The sequence below is a fragment of the Tachysurus fulvidraco genome, chromosome 22, assembly GCF_022655615.1.
Source record: "Tachysurus fulvidraco isolate hzauxx_2018 chromosome 22, HZAU_PFXX_2.0, whole genome shotgun sequence".
Classification (NCBI taxonomy): domain Eukaryota; kingdom Metazoa; phylum Chordata; class Actinopteri; order Siluriformes; family Bagridae; genus Tachysurus; species Tachysurus fulvidraco.
Window position 1 is genome coordinate 16350107 of NC_062539.1, and position 25000 is coordinate 16375106.

Sequence of the window (25000 nt, forward strand, 5' to 3'; positions counted from 1 at the left end):
CTATTTCTTTTTATTACTTTTACTAGTTGTTCATTTCATATCATTAACAACGAATATTGTCACAAAGCAGATTTACAGAAATATCTAATACAGACATATATCAAATCAGGACGTGGGCACGGTGGCTTAGTGGTTAGTACGTCCGCCTCACACCTCCAGGGTCGGGGGTTCGATTCCCGCCTCCGCCTTGTGTGTGTGGAGTTTGCATGTTCTCCCCGTGCCTCGGGGGTTTCCTCCGGGTACTCCGGTTTCCTCCACCGGTCCAAAGACATGCATGGTAGGTTGATTGGCATCTCTGGAAAATTGTCCAGAGTTGGTTTCTTCCTCATATCATCTCAGAAGGTTCCTCTCAAGGTTTCTTTCTGATTACCGTTTAAATGTTTAGATCATAAACATAAACATTACGTTTGGGGCAAATCAGGATGAACGGAGAAGATTAAACAGATCCGTGTTTTCTGATATGGATAAAAAAAAAAAGTGCAATCCGAATGTATTTCTGAACCCTGCGCCCAGGAGACATGACAGAACAAACACTTTTTATATCATAATTCAAGAAAACAGATCCAGGAACCACAAAAAGGCTGAGAAAGCGTGGTTCTGAGGAACAGAGGTGTCAAAATAAAACTATTACGTGACGTGGTGGTCTGGCATGTGGCACTGAACCTGGACGAAAAACACAGGGGTTTAAAATTTCAGAAAAAAAAAAAAAACACAACCCAAAACATCTAAATTTCACGACGACTAGCGGAGTTAAAAACACGTCTCTGTTAAAGCGCAGAGAACAGAGCTATTGTTCTGAGTTCACGTTCAAACATGTCTCGGAGAAGTGTGTGTGTGTGTGTGTGTGTGTGTGTGTGTGTGTGTGTGTGTTGCTTTGACTGTAGATCTCTTATTCTGCTGATGATGAAAAAAGAAATGTGTTCATTATATCAGTGACAACATAATAACATGATTTGAGTGTGTGTGTGTGTGAGTGTGTGTGTGTGTGTAAATGATGCCCCGAAACATGTGAAAAGATCAGTGTGTGTACTATAAAAGGGTGCATTAAGAGGCCACAGCAGTCCTGTATCTCCTCTGTTTAAGATAATAAAAGTCTGGTATATTATATATATTTATTGTAGCAAAACATTTATTGTTATTTATCTCGTTATATTTATTAGTTATCTCATGTTTGCACGGTCATCTCATGTTTGTACAGTCATCTCATGTTGCTCAGTCATCCCATGGTGCACAGTTATCTCATGCTGCTGTTATCTCATGCTACTCAGTTGTCTCATGCTACTCAGTTGTCTCATGCTGCAGGTCATCTCATGCTGCACAGTTGTCTAATGTTTGCTCGGTTATCTCATGCTGCACAGTCATTTCATGCTGCACAGTTGTCTAATGTTTGCTCAGTTATCTCATGCTGCAGGTCATCTCATGCTGCACATTTATCTCATGCTACTCAGTTGTCTCATGCTGCACAGTCCTCTCATGCTGCACATTTATCTCATGCTGCACAGTCATCTCATGCTGCACAGTCATCTAAAGTTTGCTCAGTTATCTCATGCTACTCAGTTGTCTCATGCTGCACAGTCCTCTCATGCTGCACAGTTATCTCATGCTTGCTCAGTCATCTCATGCTGCACAGTTATCTCATGCTGCACAGTTATCTCATGCTGCACAGTTATCTCATGCTTGCTCAGTCATCTCATGCTGCACAGTTATCTCATGCTTGCTCAGTCATCTCATGCTGCACAGTTATCTCATGCTGCACAGTTATCTCATGCTTGCTCAGTCATCTCATGCTGCACAGTTATCTCATTCTGCACAGTTATCTCATGCTGCACAGTTATCTCATGCTGCAGTTATCTCATGCTTGCTCAGTCATCTCATGCTTGCTCAGTCATCTCATGCTGCACATTTATCTCATGCTGCACAGTCATCTCATGCTGCACAGTCATCTAAAGTTTGCTCAGTTATCTCATGCTACTCAGTTGTCTCATGCTGCACAGTCCTCTCATGCTGCACAGTTATCTCATGCTTGCTCAGTCATCTCATGCTGCACAGTTATCTCATGCTGCACAGTTATCTCATGCTTGCTCAGTCATCTCATGCTGCACAGTTATCTCATTCTGCACAGTTATCTCATGCTGCACAGTTATCTCATGCTGCAGTTATCTCATGCTTGCTCAGTCATCTCATGCTTGCTCAGTCATCTCATGCTGCACATTTATCTCATGCTGCACAGTCATCTCATGCTGCACAGTCATCTAAAGTTTGCTCAGTTATCTCATGCTACTCAGTTGTCTCATGCTGCACAGTCCTCTCATGCTGCACAGTTATCTCATGCTTGCTCAGTCATCTCATGCTGCAGTTATCTCATGCTGCACAGTTATCTCATGCTGCACAGTTATCTCATGCTGCATAGTCATCTCATGCTGCACAGTCATCTTAAGTTTGCTCAGTTATCTCAGGTTGCTGTTATCTCCTGCTACTCGGTTATCTCATGTTTACTCAGTTATCTGACGTACACATACATCAGATTATTCAGACAGAACGGTCGGGAACGGAAAGATCTCCTACTATCACCCCATCGCAGATGACAGGTTAGTATCAAGGCCCTTTGATATGTTTTTCTACTTAAGCAAGAAGTCAGAATTGCAGATAACCTTTTTTTATGTTTAGTTAATTCTGAGGTTTGTATACAGAGGAGTTTGGTACCAGTTTGCTATAAACTCCTCACTACAGACACGTAACTTTACACTATATGCATTAGAAGAGTTTTAGGCTCCAAGTTTACAGAATCGTGTTGCTCTTGGAGACGGCAATCCCATAATTCTGTCTGAAATGTCGGAGGCGCACGACTGTGTCGCAACAACAGGGTCGCTCACCTCAATCTTGGTGCGGTACAGGACGAGTCGGCGCAGGCGTGCGAGCTTAGCGACGTGGTTGAACGCCTGAGGTTCGAGGCGGTCGCACGAGGCGAGGTCGAGCTCCTGAAGGCCGCCGCACGTCTGCGAGATCACTTCCAAACACGCTTCGTTCAGGAAGTGACAACAGGACAGTTCCAAACACAACAAGTTTGCTCCGCATGCCTTGATGAAACTGTGTAAGAGAGAGAGAGAGAGAGAGAGAGAGAGAGAGAGAAAGAGAGATGTCAAGTCAAAGTTAAGTCTTTTTTTAATATTTGTCAAGCAAGTCTCAAATTTGTGACTTAAGTCTGACTCGAGTCAGGTCGAGTCCCCCATCTCTGAGTCATTTAACTCAAGCCCGAGTCAAGTCTCAAGTCATGGATGTCAAGTCGAAGTCAAGTCGAGTCTTTTTTTAATATTTGTCAAGCAAGTCTCAAGTCTCAAGTTTGCGACTTAAGTCTGACTCGAGTCGAGTCGAGTCCCCCATCCCTGAGTCATTTAACTCAAGCCCGAGTCAAGTCTCAAGTCACGAATGTCAAGTCGAAGTCAAGTCGAGTCTTTTTTTTAATATTTGTCAAGCAAGTCTCAAGTCTCAAGTTTGCGACTTAAGTCTGACTCAAGTCGAGTCCCCCATCTCTGAGTCATTTAACTCAAGCCCGAGTCAAGTCTCAAGTCACGAATGTCAAGTCGAAGTCAAGTCGAGTCTTTTTTTTAATATTTGTCAAGCAAGTCTCAAATTTGCGACTTAAGTCTGACTCGAGGCAAGTCATATGACTCGAGTCCCCCATCTCTGCAGCTTCGTGATTAACACTGGCCGGAAACACCGGCTCTCAGAACATTCATGAACTCTTACCCAAGGTTTTAGGGACTATAAATGATTACGGACACTTGAGAAATCCTCTGCAGCAGTAAGCAGTGAAAGCCGGTGATTATCATGTGACTAATACCATCCATACTCGCGTCCTCTTGCGTCTACATCCTAAATCGTCTCACCTGCAGAATCCGCCGGCCGTGACGGCTCCTCTGTTTCCGGTCCAGGACACGTTGAGGCGCTGCAAGAGCGCGCAGCGGGATTGTAAGTGTGCCAGAGACAGATCGTTCAAGCGGAACCAATACGGCTGCAGGCTGAGCTGAACGTACTGCAGCGGGTCGTAACAGTGGCGCTGTAGGAGCTTACAGCTCTGAGCCAAGCGACACAGATCCGGCACGGCCAAGTGACTCACAATCAACTGGATCAGCTGGGGAAAGACGCAGAAGATTTATTATTACGAAGGCCCAGGAATCTTTTTTTTTTTTATTGGGGGCTCAAAACCAACACTTTATGCCCCTTTTCCACCGAGGCAGTTCGAGTGCAGGTTCGGAGCCTAATTTAGAACCAGTTCTTTCTGTTTCGACCGCCAAATCCCCGGCTCCGAACCAGAAAAAGTGGTTCTTAAGTAGCACCAAAACATTGCTGGTCTAGACTTAAGAACCGCTGGTGTCAGAAGCTGTGGGCGGGGCTACTGTTAGCGCATTTGATAATGTACCTTAAGTATACTAATGTTTAATACACTTTTACTTTACCGCGATATGATACATTATCAGCACACATGATAGTAGGTAGCTACATGCTAAGGCTAAATTTGTAAATTTGTGTTAACGATAAAATAACGTTATGTACTTTATCGATTACAACCTCCGTTTATACAGATTACACGGAGCCGCACGTACACGTTTTATTTGCGTTGCTCAGTAAAGCAACATCCGCCATTGTTGTGTTTGTGTTTGCCGCTGCTGCGCTAACGTCGCTGGGACACGTGACACGTATACAGTGACGTCACACTCGGCGCTGTGATGCTCTCTAGCCGGTGGAAAGGCAAACCGGTTCTTAGAAGGTTCGCCAGTGGAACCAACTTTGAACCAGCACTAGCGCTCGCTCTGAACCAGCACCCGGTTCTTTCCGGTGGAAAACTGGTCAAAAATCCCTTTAAGATCTGACGCATGAGGAGCAGAACCGAAATCCACCGATGCAGACAAAGTGAAAGTTAAATTTATTTTGGTTTTGTTTTAATCTCCTACCAGCGAAGACACATACAGTATGTAATGACTTTCTAGCAGAGCCGTGCTCGTGTTTGACGCACGTGAGTGGAAGACGGACAAAAATTCGAGCTCCTGTGATTACAAAATGGCAAAATCCTCGAGGGATCGACTGTTCGGGTCACTGAAAAAGTGTTAGTGAGAAGTGAGGAGGACTTTTAAGAGGAGAAAAGAGCTGAAAGGTGAAGAGGGAGAAGAAACGTGTCGTGTACGATATTTAATAACGACAGTGAGCTGATGAGATTATACGGATTAGATCGTGTCGGGATTATAGTAGAGATATTCTGTCGCTAAGTCATTTAGAGATACGCTAACATCTCTGCAACGTACAGACGTTAGTCTAGCGCGGCTCTAATGTGATGGGTCACGGACGTAATCTCTACGCGATATAGCCTCGAACATCTTAACACGGAGACAAAGTGAAGGTTTTAATCACTTTTAATCAACCGATCACAGCCTTCAAAAGAACGTTGTCACCTAGTAACGGGTTAAGCCCCGCCTCCTCTCTAAGATAAACGTCGTCGTATCGTCCTTGTTCGGAGTTGCTCTGATTTTGGTCCTGAATTCCTCTGAAGATAAGATTCGTAGTTAGAAATGTTTAAGCTACTGTACGTTAGGAGCTCTCTGAGATCGTTATTAGACTCTTTACGAATACGGGCTCTGGCTTCGATCGTGTCGCTGTGATACGCAAGTTAGCACGTGTTTGTAGCTGCGTGCTCAACTTGTACATAAACAAAATTCAGGAGAATGTCACTGGAGAACATGTTTCTGTTTGTGGTGTTCCAAACTCACCAAGGAGAATAAAAACCCAGGCTACGTGTGTGTGTGTGTGTGTGTGTGTGTGTGTGTTCTTGGGATTAAAAGAGTGGTTTAATGTTACCTAGAAATAAGAAGCCCTGGGAAACAATACACTGAAGAATCCTGTAGCTAATCTGGAAACAAGCGGGAGCGTGTCGAACACGGTGTCAGCTGCCACGTAATAGCCAGATAGCATTACAGACATAATAAAGTGCTAGCAGCTTGGCTAGAAGATCTGAGGCAGGCTAGCAGAACACATCGTGCTGCTTTTCCTAAAGTGACGTCCTAATTATCCAAAAATGATGATAAACACGGTGTAATAAGGGGTCGAGTCGAGACACGAAGCGCGTCGGGTTGAAAGCACCTGACAAAGAAGAGCGACCATTTTGGATCTTGTTCGTAAAGCAGTGACGTGTTATAAATGAACTGAACCGACCTCGACGGTCAGAGGCCTAGTTAAAGCCTAAAAGAGCTGAAGGCTGATCGAACAATTTCACAGTTGCTGTGAATCAGAACGGATTGATTAATTTTACACAGCAGCATTTCTTGTAATGCCCGAATCAACCCCTAACCCCTAAACCCCAACCCTAAACCTTAATCCAGACCCCAACCCCTAACCCTAAACCTTAATCCAGACCCCGACCCCAACCCCTAACCCCCAACCTTAATCCAGACCCCAACCCCTAACCCCCAACCCTAACCCCCAACCCTAAACCTTAATCCAGACCCCAACCCCTAACACCCAACCTTAATCCAGACCCCAACCCCTAACCCCCAACCCTAAACCTTAATCCAGACCCCAACCCCTAATCCCAACCCTAAACCTTAATCCAGACCCCAACCCCCAACCCTAACCCCTAAACCTTAATCCAGACCCTAAACCCCAACCCCTAACCCTAAACCTTAATCCAGACCCCAACCCTAACCCCAAACCTTAATCCAGACCCTAAACCCCAACCCCTAACCCTAAACCTTAATCCAGACCCCAACCCCTAACCCCCAACCCTAACCTCTAAACCTTAATCCAGACCCCAACCCCTAACCCCCAACCATAACCCTAAACCTTAATCCAGACCCCAACCCCTAACCCCAAACTCTAAACCTTAATCCAGACCCTAACCCCCAACCCTAACCGCTAAACCCTAACCGCTAAACCCTAACCTTAACCCTAAACCTTAATACAGACCTTAACCTCTAACCTAAACCTTAATCCAGACCCCAACCCCTAACCCCCATCCCTAACCACTACACCCTAACCCTAAACCCTAACCTTAACCCTAAACCCTAACCCCCTAACTGTTTTATAAGAATGTATAAAAATACCATTTTGTGCCCTATGGGAAGTTTATTTTAGGATAAAAACCATGTGATCCGACAGTTCTGGACACTCCCTGGAGTCCTTCATGAAGAAGGCAGTCTGAGAAGTCGTTAAAAGAAAAACACTATAATGACATGATAATATCATTTGCCATGATGTCGGTTATCGTCACCTCGTATGGTAGCTTGCTGAAGTAGCCATTGGTGTTGCCCGTGTTCACGCCGTTGCCCAGCAGCTCACTGTCTTTCTTGGGTGTGTTGTTGGCGACGACGGGTACGGCGATGCTGCTGACGTGCTTGCGCAAGCCACGCAGCATGATGGCATCCAGCTCGGTGTAATAATCCAGTAGAGAGCTGTTTACCTCCAAACGCAGTAAATTCGTAGCAAAGCTAATCGGACGGATGGAGGGGCAAAATTGACGTGCCTGAGAACTGGCCAGTTTGGTGGGCTCCCCTGCCCACAGCACCTCCCACCTGCATACGATAAAGAAGAAAACTGCATCAAAACGTTTACAGATACTCACGTAGAAAGACGGCAAAACGTCACTTCGTTTATATCGGCATTGTCAGCTACCGCACTTAATTTTGTAACACGATGCTATAGTCGTACTACACAGAGTCGTACTACACTCCTCTTGTTTGCTCTTTCATTCACCTGACATCAGAAGTGGCGTCTTCAGCATAGGGATTAAATGAGCAGGCGAGAATTTGGATGATAGCACCTGGATGGTAGGTCTCCAGAACGGTGACGGAGGTGGGGAAAACCTGCTCCTCGAACGCCACCTCGAGGAAATCCCGACTGTGGAAGGAGTGCGGCGTCCGGCTGAAAATTTGCTCCCTGCGCTCGTCCTCCCACCAGTGTCCGTACGTCCAGAACACGGCGGTGTGCGTGAAGTCCCCTGAGCTCGGGAACACGCTGGGGGCTCCGGCTGCGTTCCACATGGTGTACGACATGCTCCCTTCGCCACCGTAATGCGAGCTGAAGTCCAGCACCTCCTTGGCGTACTGATCCAACTCGGCTTCCGTCTTCGCGACGACGGGAAGAGCTGACCGTCTGTAGTGAAACGCAGCATCGTTGTGTGAGCTGCTCCTGCACCGACGCCAATGCACAAACACGAAAGAAGACACGCCCAGAAGAGTGAGCATAGGGAAGACGGAGAGCGTAGGGCCTAAGTGAAGGGCGATCTAAACATCATTTAAATAATTAGGGAACAGATACCTAGGGAACAACCTAGATGCTGTTAAACCAAATGTGCACTTTATTTTTTATTATAACATGCTTATAACTAGGTTATAAGCTTAGCATAAAATAAGGAGGCAGGGAACACAATAGGAGACACCAGGTGGTGGTGTCGTGCAAAAGCGACGGTAAGGCGTCTACATTCCTACAGGCCGAGCTGCATGCATCACCTGCAAGACACACACACACACACCCACACACACCCACACACAAAACACACACAGTCAGAGAGTTAGTTAGTTACACATTTTTATTATTTTATTTTATTTCCTTGTGTCTGTAAAAGTGTAATTATATTTGTTACACAATTCATACAAAGACCAACACCAAGACACGGTTAATGCGACAAGCGTTAATTACAACACAGACCAGTCAGGATTTTTTTCTCGTGATTTTCACAACCAAGCATGTTTGATTTTGCAGCTTTTGTTTTAAAACTTTTTTAGTTTGTGCATTTTTTTTTTCAACTCCTACCGGTGACGACATAGAAGTAATTATGTGCTGTGAAAGCTGTAGTCATGTGAATGGAAGAGTTACATGTGTTACTTTATTTGAAATCCTGTTGAAACTGACAGACATTTGCACACTTTTACAGGTGACTCATAATTATTGGCACCCTTCAGGAACACGAGCAAAAATAAAAAATCACCATTATTTTTGCACTATTTCAAACTTTCCCCTTCAAGCTACACCTCTGGGTGAAACGAACTATTCTTTATAAATGGTCCTCAATCTCCAGTAACCAAATTTAAGCTTGCAAAAAATAAAAAGTATCGCTGTACTAATACCATTACATACACTATATTGCCAAACGTTTTTGGACGCCCCTAAATCATTGAATTTTGGTGTTACAATCACTTCCATAGCCACAGGTGTATTAAATCAAGCATCTAGGCATGCAGACTGCCTTTATAATCATTTGTAAATGAATGGGCTCTCATTGGCTCTGTGAATTCAGACCCAGTGTCAGTTGCCACCTGTGCAATAAGGTCTTCATACCAAGACATGTTGGACAGTTTCATGCTCCTAACATTGTGGGATCAGTTTCCAACATGACTGCACAAAGCAACGTCCATAAAGCATGTGATAGCATGTGGTAGCCTAGTGGTTAAGGTGGGCTACCAATCGGAAGGTTGTGAGTTAAATCCCAGGTCCACGAGGCTGCCACTGTTGGGCCCTCAAGCAAGGCCCTTAACCTTCAATTGCGCAGTATAAAAATGAGGTAATGTAAGTCGCTCTGGATATAAGGGTGTCTGGCAAATGCTGGAAATGTAAATGTAAACAAGGATAAGAGAGTTTGGTGTGGAGGCCTGCGCTTGATAGAACTTTATAGAACACCTTTTGGATGAATTAGAGCTTAGACTGCGAGCCACGTCTTCTCGTCCAACATCAGTGCCTGACCTCACAAATGTGCTTCTAGAAGAATGGTCGAAACTGTTATAGCAGCAAAGGGTTTAAACTCCATTTTAAACCCTACGGATTAAGAACGGGATGTCTTTAAAGTTCACGAGCATGAAAAAGCCGACGTCCCAAAACGTTTGCTAATATCGTGTACGTTAAAGCTTTCAGAAGGGTGCCAATATTTTGAGTTGACTCAAACCATCCGGCAAGCAATTCTATACGTAAGGAATGAAACACGACAGGGCATGCTATTGGAGATAAATAATCAACGACAAGGTTGTGAATGTCACTCGAAAGTAAAGTGAAATTGTTAGAACGCTGAAGTTGATTATTTCGAAGAAGAGTTAAAGAACATAATGAAATACATAAATCTGTTTGCAGTTTAACGTTGTAGGATGTGAATGAGTTGTTACTATGGAAACGATCGTTAATGTTATTATCGATTATAGGGTACGATGGTATGAGCCTTTGTGACCAATCAGAATCCAGACCAAACAGAATCGAGATCGACCAGAATCCAGACCAATCGGAATCGAGATCAATCAGAATCGAGACCAATCAGAACCGAGAAGCGCTGAGGCGATTTTAATTGTAACTATGTTGTCAATTAACAACGTTTTTTTGTTTTGTTTTGCAAACAAATTAAAGAGGTGGAATTAAAACAGCTTTTCTAGACAAAATACAGAGATATAAGCCGTCAGTAGGAGATCATATTAGTTCATCTCTGCGGTGTCAAATCAGCAAAATTAAGAAGCAACTTCTCAGTTTGCTAAATGCTAATGTAAACATGAAGCTAACGGCTAACTTACAGCGAATCAAACTCCGGAACCCGGCTGTCCATCTATTCTTCCCTCTATCCCTCTACACATGTAATTATATATTAAATACGTGAATTTCGGACTGTTTATATATACATTGATTTTACCCATGTGTCACTGCAGGCGCTCGTATTGTTTACTTCCTGTATCAAAATCCGGGGAAATGGTAAAGCGCTATGCATTGTGGGATTTGTAGTTTCCTTTGAGTACAATAAGTGAACTACATAAATACAATAAACTAAAGGCTGCACCGGCCAGGATATATCTTTATTTCATCATCATACTATATACAGTAAATTAGTACTTCAACTACTACCAATACTAAACCTAATAATAATAATAATAATAAAAATAATAATATCATTCTATTAATAATAAAATTAATGTAAAATGGAACCTGTAATTGTGATAGTATAATATTTTAAAATTAACAATGTTTTTTTTTTAACTATTTGCTGTCTCTATTTATAATTAGGGTTAGCTATTATAAATATTTTTCATTTAATTTAGAAACAAATAAATATATAATAGAGTGTGCATATAAAGGTGATATATATATATATATATATATATATATATATATATATATATATATATATATATATATATATATATATATATAATTAAATTATTTTATTTCTTTAATTATTTTATTTGTTTGTTTGTTTATTTATATATTTAATAATGCATTAGTGAACCATGCAGTAAACAAGCAAACATTTTTAAACGAGCTATACTTTATGTGCTTTCCAATTCTTCCAAAATTTAGTAAGCCTGCAGTTAGTACAAGGAGTCCACAGTATGCCATCATTCAAAAAGCCAGAACCTGTCAGAGAGAGAGAGAGAGAGAGAGAGAGAGAGAGAGAGAGAGAGAGAGAGAGAGAGAGAGATGTGCAGTCACACCCAGATGTCCAGTCTAAAATGCCCAACAGCTTAACATGTCTGCTGGATGTGCTGAATAAAACATTCCCACAACAAAAATGAACAGACAATGTGTTAATTGTGACATTTAGCTATTTTCCCTATAAATGCCCGTTCCCTCATGACATACCCAGCTGTCTCTCATGGGGTGTGTCTCCGAGCTGAGCGGCGTTCTCAGAGAGTCACCCGTGTCCATCACGCATCACAAGCCTCTTTTTGAGAAAGACGTGATTTGTTTTTGGCATGACATTTATATTTAAAGGATGAATGGCTCGTTCAGTCTCGGAGGAGTCGAGCCACAAAGAGCTGGAGAATAACAGCAGAGCGTCAGTAAAATAAGAGGAGCTTTCGCTTCCTTCTCTGTTCTTACTACAAAGGCTTTTTTGTGCATCGATGAATGTCTAATTTTCAATAAATAATAATTCTGCATCCTTTACATGTTGTGTTACTCTTCAGTCCAGTTTAGTCTGGCTGTCCAGAAAACGATGTTAATTAAACAGCATTTATCACATTACACTTTCTTTATGACAAGTAATGCACAAATACTTCACATATAATGTACATGTAAAATACTATATTTAATATTAATCTGACTGTGACTGGAGCAGTAAATTGGGTGCGATATGAAATTGGGGGTTTGATTCCTGCCTCCTCCTTGTGTGAGTGGAGTTTGTCTGTTCTTGGCATGGTTCAGGCTTTTCCTCCCGGTTTCCACCTCAGTCCAAAGACTTTTATTGCCTGATTGGGTGTGTATTTGTGCCTATGGTGAACTGGCACCCTATCCAGAGTGTTCTCTACATTGAGCCTGACTGAATTATATGCAGAAGGTACTGAATCGTATGTAGTGGGTACCAAATCACAAGCAGTAGCAACTGAATCAAATGCAGTAGGCATGAACTGTATGCAGTAGGTGCTGAATCAAATTCAGTAGCTACTGAATCAAATGCTGTAGGTATTGAATCATATGCAGTAGGTAACGATTTGATTGATTGAGTGTATATTAGTGCCTGTGGTGGATTTGCACCCTGGCCAGGGTGTCCTCTGCCTTGAGCCCTTTGTCCTCTGAGATATTCTCCAGGTTCCTTGTGCCCCTGTGTTGGATAGGCAGTACAGAAAATGGGTGGATAGATGAATGTTCGTGTTTGTGTGTAATCAGTGTTTCCTCTAATGACACACAACAAAAAAATGCTCTTTCTGCTTCGTACGCAGTAGGAATTGAACTGAATTCAGCAGGTACTGATTCCTATGCAGTCGCTACCAAATCAAATTCAGAAGCTACCGAATCGAACGCATCAGATACTGAATCAAATGCGGTAGGTATGAATCGAATGCAGTAGATACTAAATCAAATGCATTAGGTGTGAATCAAATGCAACGTGTACTTTATCGGATGCAGCAGATACTGAATCGAATGCAGTGGGTATGTATTGATTGCAGTATGTACTGAATCGAATTCAGCAGATACTGAATCGAATGCAGTGGGTATGTATTGATTGCAGTATGTACTGAATCGAATTCAGCAGATACTGAATCGAATGCAGTGGGTATGTATTGATTGCAGTATGTACTGAATCGAATTCAGCAGATACTGAATCGAATGCAGTGGGTATGTACTGATTGCAGTATGTACTGAATCGAATTCAGCAGTTACTGAATCGAATGCAGTAGGTATGAACTAAATGCAGTATGTACTGAATCGAATGCAGCAGAAACTGAATCGGATGCAGTGGGTATGTATTGATTGCAGTATGTACTGAATCGAATTCAGCAGTTACTGAATCGAATGCAGTAGGTATGAACTAAATGCAGTATGTACTGAATCGAATGCAGCAGAAACTGAATCGTATGCAGTAGGTACTGATTTGACTGATTGGATATGTATTTGTGCCTGTGGCAGGCCGGCACTCTGTCCATGGTGTGTTCTGCCTTGTGCCCCATGTCAGAGAGATATTCTCCATGTTCCTGTACAGAAAATGAATGGATGGATGGATGGATGGATGGATGGATGGATAGAACTGAGAGCTCTGTCTCTATCAGAAGTTTGTATTTATATTTTTGATGAAAGGAATGTGTTTGTACTGTTTAGGCTACAAAAGCCCAGAAACTTTTAGCGTGTTTGAGAGTAATCAGTGTTTCTGGTAATGACACACAACAAAAATGTCCTTTCTGCTTTTATTATTCTTCTCTTTAGGCATAGAATCATTCTGCAAATCGTTATTAATCTTCTTACTGAACAAAGAAACAAACAAACAAACATTCAAACCTTCCAGTATTACAATCAGCTGCTAAATATCTACTATTCCTAGTCAATGACCGGAAAGAGTCATAAATATGCACGCCCCCCGGCAGTGTCCTATCTTTCTAACGCAATGGATGTGCTCTGATCCATTTGAGATCAATTTAAAGGCTTTGAAAAAAAAATGGTTTGAAATATAAGTATGTTTGGATCTTGTATCCGTTGTAATCTCTGATAGCGTTTTTTTGTTCACTTTAATATCACTTAAATGTTCACTTTTGTTCCCTCTTGAAGGTGCTTGGAGAAAGTAAGTGCAAAAATGGATTTACTGCAAAAGGTCCATGAAGGAGGTGGAACCATGCACACAGCATCTACTAGCAGTAAATAACTTTCACGGAGAATTAGTTTTAGGTTGTTAAGATTTTATTATTCCATTATTTATTATTTGCTCTAGTCACAAATCGTTTCATGATCCCGACTTCACGATTCACTTGGGTTCACTTGGATTGTCAGAATATTTTGTACAAAACTTTAATGAAAAAGGCTCTTTTTTAATTTAGGTACCGAATCAAATGAACCGAGTACAGAATCGAATGTATTACTGTAGGTACTGAATCATATGCTGTAGGTTCCAAATCCAATGCATCAGATACTGAATCAAATGCAGCATGTATTGAATCATATCTAGTAGGTCCTGAATTAAATGTAGTAGTGAATCGTATCCAATAAGCACAGAACTGAATGGTGTATGCACCGAATCAAGTGTGATAGGTACTGAATTGAATGCATAGATACCGAATCAAATGCAGTCATAATGAATCAAGTGTAATAGGTACTGAATTGAATGCATAGATACCGAATCAAATGCAGTCATAATGAATCAAGTGTAATAGGTACTGAATTGAATGCATAGATACCGAATCAAATGCAGTCATAATGAATCAAGTGTAATAGGTTCTGAATTGAATGCATAGATACCGAATCAAATGCAGTCATAATGAATCAAGTGTAATAGGTACTGAATTGATTGCATAGATACCGAATCAAATGCAGTCATAATGAATCAAGTGTAATAGGTACTGAATTGAATGCATAGATACCGAATCAAATGCAGTCATAATGAATCAAGTGTAATAGGTACTGAATTGAATGCATAGATACCGAATCAAATGCAGTCATAATGAATCAAGTGTAATAGGTACTGAATTGAATGCATAGATACCGAATCAAATGCAGTCATAATGAATCAAGTGTAATAGGTTCTGAATTGAATGCATAGATACCGAATCAAATGCAGTCATAATGAATCAAGTGTAATAGGTACTGAATTGAATGCATAGATACCGAATCAAATGCAGTCATAATGAAGTATGTGCTGAATCGAATGCAGGAGGTAATAAAACAAATGCAGCAGGAACTGAATCGAATGCAGTAGGTACTGAATCAAATGAAGTACTTACTGAATTGAATTCAATAGGAACCATAAAGTCCACCGGGATGGACCGCATGCGACTCGTGTCCCTGTCTTCCGACCTTCTCTACGCCTTCTGACCAATCAGATTTGAGAATTCAGAACAATGAGTAATGATGCAATGATTGTATATGAGCGTAAACATAAAGAGGGACTAAATGGTCTTACTTTAATACAATCTTAAAAAATCTCATGCTGTTTTTTCTAGAAAAGGTTGTTTCCAAAAAATATTGGCACTCTTACGAGTTAATATTTGTCACTCGGAGAGAAGGGCAGCACTGCGCGTCTTCCTGTAATGACTAATGAAAATTGGAGATAGCGGTTGAACACTCTTCAATGCAAAACATCTGACTAGCATTTATATGAAAATAATGCCAGCATTGTACTTCTGTAACAATATAACGCTAATGATATTACTTCCTTATCATTACATCATAATACAGGTATAATAAACATCTGGGCTTTGTGCTTTGCCCTTCAGCCCTGATTGTATTAGAGAAAATAATTACCACTAATCAACAGTGTACACAAAATATTATATCTATCTTTTATTATCCATCAAACTCTGCTCATATTTATTCATAAAATCATCTTGCCTATCAGAATATTTGATTCCCAATAAGCAAGAATTTTGATTATTAAAGAGTTTCTGTTTTTTTTTTTTTTTTTTGTCCAAATGACAGAATCTGCAAATGTAATTAAAACGATGCGATAGCGCTGCGAGAGACTAATAACCTTCATCTTTTCCCTCGATACTTCAGTCATCGTTCGGATAAAATTCAGAAAATAACCGAGGAAACAAGAAAAAAAAAAAAAACAGAACAAATTGGATCTGATAAATGCTAATGTCATTACAGAGATACGAACGGGACGCAGTGACCCTTCGGCAGTTTTGTTGCTAGAACTTTTAGTTCTAAGCTTGTCTAGCTGACAGTCAGCTGAAGAGGGCAGATAGACTATAATAAGATGTATAGATTTTAGTTAACTTGAGATGAATGAGTAAATGAAATCACGTTCCTCTGGGATTCTTTTAGAAACCATACATCAAGTGAAAATATATCTCTATGCACCTGCGTAGATACAGGTAACCAATCGGCCAATCATGTGACAGCAGTGCAATGCATAATATCAAGAGCTTCATGTCATGTCATGTCATGTCATGTCATGTTCTCCCAAAAAGAGTGAATTTAACTGTAGTATTTTCAGGGCCGGTATGAGTGTTTTATGAACTACTGATCTCCTTGGATTTTCCAACACAACGATCTCTATAGTGCTGAGCTACTACATCTGGATGCAGTAAACTTTGGGGAGAAGGCCCTAAAAGACATTTTTAAGCATGGACTAAGGGACATACTGCGGTATTTGATGCCGTCTACCAGAGAAATAAAGACATTCTCGGAGTTCGTCAACTTGGCGTTGCTCCTGGACGGGTCCACGCTGAGCGTGAGCACTGTAGAGACGGAAGCCGGCCGTAAGTATTTTTGGGGGGGGGGCAGCAAGCATCGGGCTCCGTGGGCCACAGAGTGGAATCAGCCACGGACGCCCGAATGCTCCACAGTTCCTCCGCCCAGACCAGTCCCGTGCACACCCGTGATTGAGCCAGTTCCCATGGCTACCGTACCGGCGAGCTCGGCTGAGGTCCGTGCTAACCGGCTGGCCTCCAAACTGGCGGATACCCCGATGAGGTCGGCTCGGGCGGCCGGCATCCCTAAGCCGCCAGCTGGACCAGCCGGGTCGCTGGAACCAGCCGGGTCGACGGAACCGACCGGGTCGACGGAACCTGCCGAACCGACCGGGTCGACGGAACCGACCGGGTCGACGGAACCTGCCGAACCGACCGGGTCGACGGAACCGACCAGGTCGACGGAACCTGCCGAACCGACCGGGTCGACGGAACCGACCGGGTCGACGGAACCTGCAGGGTCGACAGAACCTGCCGAACCGACCGGGTCGACGGAACCTGCAGGGTCGACAGAACCTGCCGAACCGACCGGGTCGCCGGAACCTGCAGGGTCGACAGAACCTGCCGAACCGACCGGGTCGACGGAACCTGCAGGGTCGACGGAACCTGCAGGGTCGACGGAACCTGCCGAACCGACCGGGTCGACGGAACCTGCAGGGTCGACGGAACCTGCCGGGTCGATGGAACCTGCCAAACCGACCGGGTCGACGGAACCGACCGGGTCGACGGAACCTGCCGGGTCGACGGAACCGACCGGGTCGACGGAACCTGCTGAACCGACCGGGTCGACGGAACCGACCGGGTCGACGGAACCTGCAGGGTCGACAGAACCTGCCAAACCGACCGGGTCGACGGAACCTGCAGGGTCGACAGAACCTGCTGAACCGACCGGGTCGACGGAACCTGCAGGGTCGACAGAACCTGCCGAACCGACCGGGTCGACGGAACCGACCGGGTCTACGGAACCTGCCGAACCGACCGAAATGACTGAGTCAGAGAACGCGGTCGACATCATGACACCCAAACTACCTGAACTCTCTGCCTGGCCTGAACCTATGCATGTTTCTGTTTTCCTGTGTTTTGCTTCGCTGGACTTGCCAGCCCTTCTACCTCCTGTCCCTGTTCATAGGCCCAAAGCACCACCCTGGCTGCCAACTCCGTTCCGGTCTCTGGCTCCGCCTCCAGCACCACCCTGGTCCCCGGTCCTGCTCTGGTCTCTGGCTCCGCCTCCGGCACCACCCTGGTCTCCGGTCCTGCTCTGGTCTCTGGCTCAGCCTCCGGCACCACCCTGGTCTCCGGTCCTGCTCTGGTCTCTGGCTCAGCCTCCGGCACCACCCTGGTCTCCGGTCCTGCTCTGGTCTCTGGCTCCGCCTCCAGCACCACCCTGGTCTCCGGTCCTGCTCTGGTCTCTGGCTTTGCCTCCGGCACCGCTCTGGCCTCTGGCTTTGCCTCCGGCACCGCCCTGGCCTCCTGTTCTCCCGGCGCCGCCCTGGCCTCCTGTTCTCCCGGCGCCGCCCTGGCCTCCTGATCTGCCGACGCCGCCCTGGCCTCCTGATCTGCCGACGCCGCCCTGGCCTCCTGATCTGCCGACGCCGCCCTGGCCTCCTGATCTGCCGGCGCCGCCCTGGCCTCCGGCTCGGCTGGCGCCACCCCGGCCTCCTGCTCAGCGGGCGCCACCACTACACGAACCCGACCCGCCCTCCCACCCTGGTTGCGCCTTCGCTCCACCCGCCTGAACTGGGTTTTGTGGACTTGGGAGCGTCTGGAAGCCGCTCGTGGGGGGGGGTTCTGTAACGTGTCTGTCTGTTTCCCCTTGTTTCTGTCTGCCGTCTCTCCCTGATGTTAATTGTTGACCCCGCCCACCTATCTGTTACCATGGACACTAATGACATTCAATCTCTTCCCCAGGTGTTTTGTCTTAGTCCTTGTCTGTCTCTGTTTTGTGATTGGTTCTCGTTCACCATATATACTCTGTCTGTTCACTTCAATGTTGTTGGTCGTTTTGGTGTTTGGTGTATGCTGTTCTCTGCTCCTGTTCTCTGCTCCTGTTCTCTGCTCCTGTTCTCGTTCTCTGTTCCTTTTCAGTGTTATGACCTGTTTTGCCTGCCTGTTTCTGTTTCGTTCCGTGTTCTGCCTTGTGTTGCCTGCCTGTTCATCTGTGTTTTGTTCATTAAACAGAAAACTGCACTTGGATCCCCACTCGCCTTTTGTCTCACCGTGTCACAGCGTGACACTCACTTTCTTCTCGCTTATCCGAACTTCTCGGGTCACGGGGAGCCTGTGCCTATCTCAGGCATCATCGGGCATCGAGGCAGGATACACCCTGGACGGAGTGCCAACCCATCACAGGGCACACACACACACTCATTCACTCACACACTCACACACTACAGACAATTTTCCAGAGATGCCAATCAACCTATCATCAATGTCTTTGGACCGGGGGAGGACACCGGAGTACCCGGAGGAAACCCCCGAGGCACGGGGAGAACATGCAAACTCCACACACACAATGCAGAGGCGGGAATCGAAGCCTGACCCTGGAGGTGTGAGGCAAACGTGCTAACCACTAAGCATGTATTTATCCCCTATGAGCAAGTCTGAGGTGACTCAGGTGAATGTGGGGAGGAAAAATTCCCTTAATGGTAAAAGAAGAAACCTTGAGAGGAACCAGACTCAAAGGGGAACTTCATCCTCATCTGGGTGACACTGGAGGGTGTGATTATAAATATACAGTCTGACAAATGTTGTATATGTTGTATTGATGCAAAAGATCACATGGAGTTCGCATCTCCTCTTTAGTATCGCAGAGTCCAACTGGAGCTGGTAGATCTCTAAATGCCCCAGGATCCTCAGAGTCGGCCTCGTTAGAGTACCGTTAAACACCGTCTGTAGTCTAAGTTAGGAAATAAACTCCCAAAATCTTCACCTTCAAGCAAAAAACTTTTACCTAAGTTTACTACTAGCTCCAGAATATTCAACCTCAGACATTTGCTGTGCAGAAACTGGACAGTTGAGGATGAAAGAGGTGATGATGATGATGATGATGATGATGATGATGGTGATGTATGCAGTCAGAATCTTATTGGTGCCTTAATAAAAAGCCAGTTGTCTTCTTGTTAAAGTCTTATTATTATACTCAATATATTTATATTCATTTTATGGCATTTTCATATTGGAATATATTCTGCCTTAATCTAGAAGTGTGTGCTTAATCTACTACACTTGGTATTTATAACATTTATCTTTTTTTTTTTTTTTTGTAGCCCACATATGAAGCGTCAGACTTCAGCGCTCATATTAAACCACATTTCCAGCTCGGAAGCGTTTGGTCCCTCAGCCTCGGTGTCAGCCTTGAGGGATTCGTCTTTCTCACCACCATTAAATTCATGATTACTAATAAACCAATAAGGTTTTCCTCAGCCATGATGGACCAGCAGATTAGAAAATCCACATTCCCTCTAAACGCCTGCTGATTCTCATCAAAACAGCACAAAACATTCGGTGATTAAGAACGCGATGAGGCATGCTAATGCTAGCACAACTTAGCTGCTAGCGTGTCTGCTGGGAATTCGTTCAGGCAATAAGATGAATTTAATCAGATTAATGAACGTCATACACTCGCTGAGACTTTTCTATGAAGAGGTTAGCATTAGCAATGACTATTACAGAGTTCTCATATGGGTTAGGGAAAAGAAAATTCTGCGTTTTTGATTTGGATATGCTACGTTAAAAAAACAACGTTACTGAGTACAATAAAGTATCTGAATACTTTCCCCCCTTTGTGTTTATCCTCGAATGATACACCTGTGATTAAAGAAAATGACTTCAATGTTATTAAATCATCATTCAACCCAATCCGGGCTCGCAGAAAGATAAAATAGGATTGGATTAAAAAAAATACAAACAAACAAACAAACAAACAAACAAATAAATAAATAAATAAAACATTTGTAAAAGTTTTGCAGCTATGCTTTTATGTCATTCCATGTCCATGTTGATGATTCTAAGTATGTAGTTAGCATTAACGGTATACATCCTTCTGTTCAAATGTATTGGAAGTTCTTGTTGACATCACGTGCCCTCCACCTCACACGCTCTGACACTGTGTGTGTGTGTGTGTGTGTGTGTGTGTGCGTGTGTGTGTGTGTGCGTGTGATTGTGTGTGAGTGCGTGCGTGTGTGCGTTTGTGTATGTGTGCGTGCGTATGAGTGTGTGTGCGCGTGAGTGTGCCTGTGTGTGCGTGTGTGTGTGTGTGTGTGTGTGTGTGTGTGCGTATGAGTGTGCGTGTGTGTGCGTGTGTGTTTTTGTGTGTGTGTGTGTGTGTGTGTGTGTGTGTGTGTGTGTGTGTGTGGACATGGATGAATAATTAAGTCGTTCAAATCCACTGCGGCTGTGGTGTAAAGGGACAACGAGACAGATGGCACAGCGCAGATAGGCTCCAACACGCGCGCGCGCGCACGCACGCATCCTCCCGCACCCTCCCGCATCCTCCTTCATCCCCCATCACTTTCCCCACCGATCAGAACCGAGCTCGCGCCGCTAACACCGTCCTCGTGCCTTTTGTTTCTGCCGTTTTTAATTTGGGAGAGCCGATCGAGTGTGACGCCGCGTGTTTACCGGGCGCGTCTGCTTAAAGCCGTGAAGCAAAGAACATAATAGAAATTAACATAAAACAATCTTCCGGGTCTCGAGCAGTGCCGGATTAATCCGCCAGAACACCGCAGAGGTTAAAGCAGCTCTAATAACCGCTCTGCCTTCAGGAGGAGGTAAAAAAAAAGAAAGCAAGAGGTGAGACGGATAAAGCTGCTAAATTTCCCCTCGGAGTCGCGAGCGAATTGTTTTCAGAGGTCGATAATCGCGTTATTAGGGCAAAAGTCAGTATCAAGAGGCCAAGAGAGGAAAGCTTGAGGAGAGAGATAAAGTGCATCCCTTCATCCATCCATCCATCTCTCAGGAGCAACATCACACTCTTCCGTTCACTGAGATCTGTAAAAGTTTACTGCACATCATCAGTCAGCTTCTAGTGCATTTACGTAAAATGGCCATCTTTTACACTGTTTTCTGAATCCTGCACACGTGTAGTTTACACGTTTAGTTTACACGTTTAGACTTGTACTGTTAAAGCAATCAGATTTTCCGGCAATCTGATTTCCATCGACAGCACGTGTGGGTGACTTGATGAAAATATGGAGCGACCCGTTGCATCAGATATTTTACATTTACAGCATTTAGCAGACGCCCTTATCCACATTTTTATCTCATTTTATACAACTGAGCAATTGAGGGTTAAGGGCCTTGCTCAGGGGTCCAGCAGAGGTGGACATGGGCATCGAACTCACAACCTTCCGATTGGTTTCCTAGCACCTTAACCACTTAGCTACCACATCCCTCTAATGCGAATGGAAACAGTAGAGCTTGTGTGATCCGTGACAAAGAACAATCACTTCTTCTTCTTTATCTCTTGAGATATTGCATATATATTCTGTTGAATTTTAGATGCGAACGTTTTTCCTCCAGAATGTTTCATTTAAGTTGCAAGAAAACGTGTTATCAAGTGGAACCATGGCTCCATGGCTCACATATCACCATAGGGTTCATACCGGACATAACAACGGTCACTTAACAGGTTCCCTATCATAGAATGCTACTAGGTCTGATAGACTGGTTAACAAAAGTGTGCAGTTGGAACAACTCAAAACCTCATGGGAAGGTAACTATCTTAGGAACCCAACATTGCACTCGATCCAGATGATGGATCAGCAGACGGTATAAATCTTGTGGTCTAAACTTCTTGTCGCAATGGTGCTGCCTTCTCCTGAATCCATCCTCCAGAACGTAGATAGTAACTCGATGTTGTCTAGAAGTCTATGAAGGAAAACTAGGATCCAGATGATGTAAGGCAGATCATTCACTGTGAACAAGTGCAGTACCAAGGTAGGTATTTGAGATGCAGCAGAAGGTGTGTTTGTGTGCTTGGTTGACATTCTGATAAATTATGGGTTGTAAGAGAAACATTAGTGAACAGGACACACACACACACACACACACACACACACACACACACACACACACACACACACACACACACACACACACACATGTTCTGTCATCAAAATGATGGACTGGAGGATAGACAGAAAAAAAATTTGAATTATTTAAGAAGACAGCGCCACCTTTTGGTGTTGTAGTTGAAACAACACACAAACCACACACATGGTAAACAGTAGGAGGCAGATGGAAGGGTCACAGTTTGTGCCAGGTGGTCAGGGAGCCAGGAGATGAAGCCAACAAAACACACACACACATACACACAAACACAAACACACGCACATACACAAACACACTTGTTTGCTCTGATTTGTAGTCAGGGTGTTGGGGGAGTTCCCATTTAATTTCACTCTCTGTTTACCCTTATAATGGTCTGAGAGAGAAAAAGTGTGTGTGTGTGTGTGTGTGTGTGTGTGTGTGTGTGTGTGTGTGTGTGTGTGTGTGTGTGTGTGTGTGTGTTTTCTTTTAGTCTGCAGACAACCTCTAAATCTACTACAACTACAACTAATTCCCAGTTAGCAGGATTCACAACACTCAAAAACTCCATGCCAGTTCTCACTTGTATCAGATCCCAGATGTTGTCTTAAGAACCATAAGTTTTCTCCTTGGAAAATATCCTATTGCTCTGTCAGGATTAGACGTTTGCATGGTTTCACTCCACATGCGATTTCTCTTTCGGAATAGCTTCCATGTCCCAAGTTCCTCCTGTCTGACGGCATACAACAAACGACCCCGTGGGAATTTCTTTTATTTACAATGTACAGAAAATTAGACAGAGCCAACGTACGTGTCAGTGAACATAACATAGAGACACCGAGGAAGACATAAAAAAAATCTTTAGCCTGTTATCATTGACGTTTATCGTTACAACGGTGTGAATTTCTGTATGTTATGTTATATTATATTATATTTTTATGGTTTTAAATTATATTATATTGTTTATTTCAATGTAAACTGTTGCGTTTCCCTCAGCTACTGTTAAGCATTAGCTATACACCCACTCACATCTGTTCACTTCTTATTATCATCCCAGCATCTTGAAAAATGTTCAAAATGATTTAGCAAAAAAGTAATAATCACATTATCTACCCAATCATTCAATAAATAGATTGATAGATGATCAATAAATAAAGTTACGTTCTGGGTTCGAGTTCAGGTAATTTGTATCATCTGCTATCTGAGGTTAGCAAGTTAGCAAAAATTGCTAACATGCCACCTAGGTTGCATGTTGCGTCTATGACCGTGGCACAAGATAATATGGTAGTTAAAATATTGTAAATACAGTTTATGTTTCAGCGTTAGATCTGAGAATAATTTTTAGGTTTGTCGTTCAAGGTACTACAGTACTTTCATACATCGTGAGTTTGTTTGCTAACCCGTGTGCTGATTACTAGCAAGCTATCAATCCATAAAACAATAAGATAAAGAGATTTTGTGCATCTAATCGTGTCTCCTTAATAAACTTTTAGCTGTTTTAAATTGGAAAATGGAGTGAACATTTACATTAGACTGCAATGTTTGAAAAAAGGAATTTAATACGTAGTGACAAAGTGTATTTAATAAGAAGTGACAAAGCGCCATCTCGTGGTTATGAAAAGTAATTGCAAAGCTGAACAATTTAAACACACACACACACTCTCTTTCTCTCCGTGTGTGTGCGTGTGTGTGTGTGTGTGTGTGTGTGTTAGAATTTCATTTTAATTCTCTCCCTCTATTACAGTTAGGTAATAACAGACAGGACACACATTTGTACAATTAAACAGTCAATCAATCAATCAATCAATCAATCAATTTAAAAATACATACATTTATAAATACCCACTTCTAATAAATAACTGGTTAAGGGATAAAACCTTTTTGTCACTGGCAGGAAAGAAACACACATCAGTTACTTCAGCAAGTAACTGATGCCTAATATGTACAGCATCTCAGTACACACTATATAATGAGTGAATGAAGTGTATTCAGGAAATCCTGGTGCACACATGTGGACACACACACACACACACACACACACACACACACACACACACACACACACACACACACACACACACAAACTCATACACACATACACAGAGCCCACTGTGTTTACGTGACAGGGTTCCATTATAGTGAGCATAATGTCTTTTACTTTACTCTCACAAAAGAATTTCAATCCTGATGCTTTAAAAAAACAACAACATTGTGACATGCACATCTCACACACACACATAACACACGCACACCACACACACATACAAAGCTATGATATAAATTGCATGTGAGCATCAGGAACTCCTCTTCTCTCCGAAAAAAATCCACTCACGTAAAAT

The 25000-nt window shown here is 43.4% G+C and overlaps 2 protein-coding genes across 4 annotated transcripts in view; both read right to left on the reverse strand.

Moving 5' to 3' along the window:
• The window catches only part of fbxl4 (F-box and leucine-rich repeat protein 4), a 13260-nt gene extending 2527 nt beyond the window's left edge, over positions 1-10733 (reverse strand). The window contains exons 1-5 of one of the 3 annotated variants that reach the window (XM_027142908.2): positions 10652-10733; positions 7741-8495; positions 7259-7559; positions 3888-4132; positions 2874-3087 (exon numbers count right to left, since the gene is read on the reverse strand). In XM_027142908.2, the coding sequence (XP_026998709.2) occupies positions 2874-3087; positions 3888-4132; positions 7259-7559; positions 7741-8231 (1251 nt within the window). In that variant the 5' untranslated portion in view covers positions 8232-8495; positions 10652-10733. Of the gene's footprint in view, positions 1-2873; positions 3088-3887; positions 4133-7258; positions 7560-7740; positions 8496-10535 lie in introns of all 3 variants that reach the window. The other 2 variants (XM_027142911.2, XM_027142907.2) reach the window with 2 other exon arrangements.
• Positions 10734-23396: 12663 nt separating this feature from the next.
• The window catches only part of faxcb (failed axon connections homolog, metaxin like GST domain containing b), an 8909-nt gene continuing 7305 nt past the window's right edge, over positions 23397-25000 (reverse strand). The window contains exon 6 of the mRNA XM_027142691.2: positions 23397-25000. This exon is cut by the window's right edge and continues 274 nt beyond it. The gene's annotated coding sequence lies outside the window, so the exon portion shown is untranslated.